Source organism: Chaetura pelagica, unplaced genomic scaffold, assembly GCF_000747805.2.
Source record: "Chaetura pelagica isolate M959 unplaced genomic scaffold, ChaPel_1.0 scaffold360, whole genome shotgun sequence".
In the NCBI taxonomy this organism is placed as follows: domain Eukaryota; kingdom Metazoa; phylum Chordata; class Aves; order Apodiformes; family Apodidae; genus Chaetura; species Chaetura pelagica.
Window position 1 is genome coordinate 1,221,538 of NW_009951950.1, and position 1,832 is coordinate 1,223,369.

A 1,832-nucleotide genomic window follows, 5' to 3' on the forward strand; every position below is an offset into this window, starting at 1 on the left:
GACTGACTGTACATACTGCCATTTAAGGAGATAAGAACCGTAATACGTTATGTTATTTCTTTGCAGTCATGAGAGACTGTGAGTGAACCTTCCTAAAACCTCATGTTAACAGAGGAGGGACACAGTTTCTCTATAAACACCATTCCCAAAACTTAGGATCCTTTCACCCTGTCAATCACTGCAATTCATTTAGCTACTCAGGGCATTTCTTTCTGCAAAGGCCACACAGGGGAAAGCAGCTCATGGTCTCATTTGCTTCCCACAGAGAAGCATTGGCTACTCCTGTTCTGCAAGACCCTGCAATGCTGCCTTCTTCCAGCTCTGGGACCCAGCTGTAGGACAGCTTCACCTGCAGGTGAGGTCTGGGCTCCTGCTTACCAGCCACAGCCTCCTACATCCTTGTGTGCACACAAAGGATGCATGGGCATACGACCCTGCCAAGAGCTATGCCATTCCCCAAGCAGCTGCCAAGCTGGAGGGTGAATCAACCAGGATTCCAGGTGGCAGATCATTAAGTAAATCAAAACACAGCTTTTGTGGTCCAGTGGATAATGGCTGGCTCTGCTTTAAACATCCTAGGGGCATTTCAGTGTGATTCCCATGTGTCTGTGATAGCCTGTCCCTAAAAGGCAAAACAGTACTCGCTCAGAGGCCTCTATGGCCTCAGAGCCATAGACAAAAATAAGTCCTAGGTTTGGTCGTTATTCTGGTGGCTCCAGTTCTGCACAACAACAGATCTGCCCGAGTTAAGAAAGGACTCCATTCAGTATGTGCCTTTTTAATCCTTGATTAGTTTTTAGTGTTTGAATAATGGGTTTTGTGACAGATGTGATGTGTCACATTTCCAGGCTTTTAGAGGAAAATAATGGGTTGCATGACCTTTCCCTTCTCAGGAGTCACTCAGCCACTGAGCTGTGGTGCTGCACGCTGCAAATAACTGTTTCACCTGGCTAGGGTTGGGTAGTCCCCACTCTACATTTCATATTCAGCTCACTTTTCAATGATTTATTTGTAATTTCAGCTAAACCACAGTTGAAGTTAGCCAGCACTTGGCTGCTCAGTCAGTGACAGATAGCCCTTGCCAACAACAGTTTGTTCTGAAGGTCAATATAACTGGGAGACTGAGAATAAATTGATAGGTTAAGAGGTAATATATGGGAACCGATGCCCATCCTCTGTCCGAACACCAACTCCCCAAGCACAATGTTGTCATCCAGAAGACCTTCCTCTATTTTCCTCCACTGCCCTTGGTCGAAGGTAAAAGCACCTCTCCGTAGTCAGAGCTGAGCCTGAAAAAGAAGAAACTCCGAAAAATAGCCTTTCAGAAAAAAAGAAAGGCTTCTTAAAAACAAGTCATTGTGCTTTTGCCTTTGTCACAGCCCACGCTTCGGTACCGACACCATCCGGAGCCCCAGGGAATTTTACGTTTCAGCTCTCAGTTCCAATCCGGCCTGGTTAGTCCTGTCCTCGCTGCAATATTACCCTGGGAGCACCAGCCTCACCTCGGCTTTCTTCTCAGAAGCCTTCCCTGGCAGCAACAACCCAGTCAGTGCCCCCGCTGCGGTGGCCAGCAGGTCCCTAGGAGTTGCACTCCTCGCAGTGGCAGGAGAGGATGTAGCGGTAGGTGGCGGTGAGCCGCATGCCCCCCGAGCACCGCAGCCGCATGGCCTTCAGCTTGGAGGTCTGGGGCCGGCAGCAGTGGCAGGTGGAGCGGAAGGGCTGCTTCAGCACCGTGCTGAACGAAACCATCGGCTCCGAGCGCGACGTCTGGCTGCAGCGCCCTTCGCAGCGAGCCAGCAGGAACATCCGGGGAGGGAGAGAGGAGGGCTAAG

At 50.1% G+C, this 1,832-nt stretch overlaps 1 protein-coding gene across 1 annotated transcript in view; it reads right to left on the bottom strand.

The window, feature by feature from the left end:
* Positions 1-1,578: 1,578 nt before the first annotated feature.
* Positions 1,579-1,832, bottom strand: part of NDP (Norrie disease (pseudoglioma)) — a 7,474-nt gene continuing 7,220 nt past the window's right edge. Inside the window, exon 2 of the mRNA XM_009997844.1 lies at positions 1,579-1,827. Coding sequence (XP_009996146.1) covers positions 1,579-1,827 — 249 coding nt within the window. The remainder of the gene's footprint in view (positions 1,828-1,832) is intronic.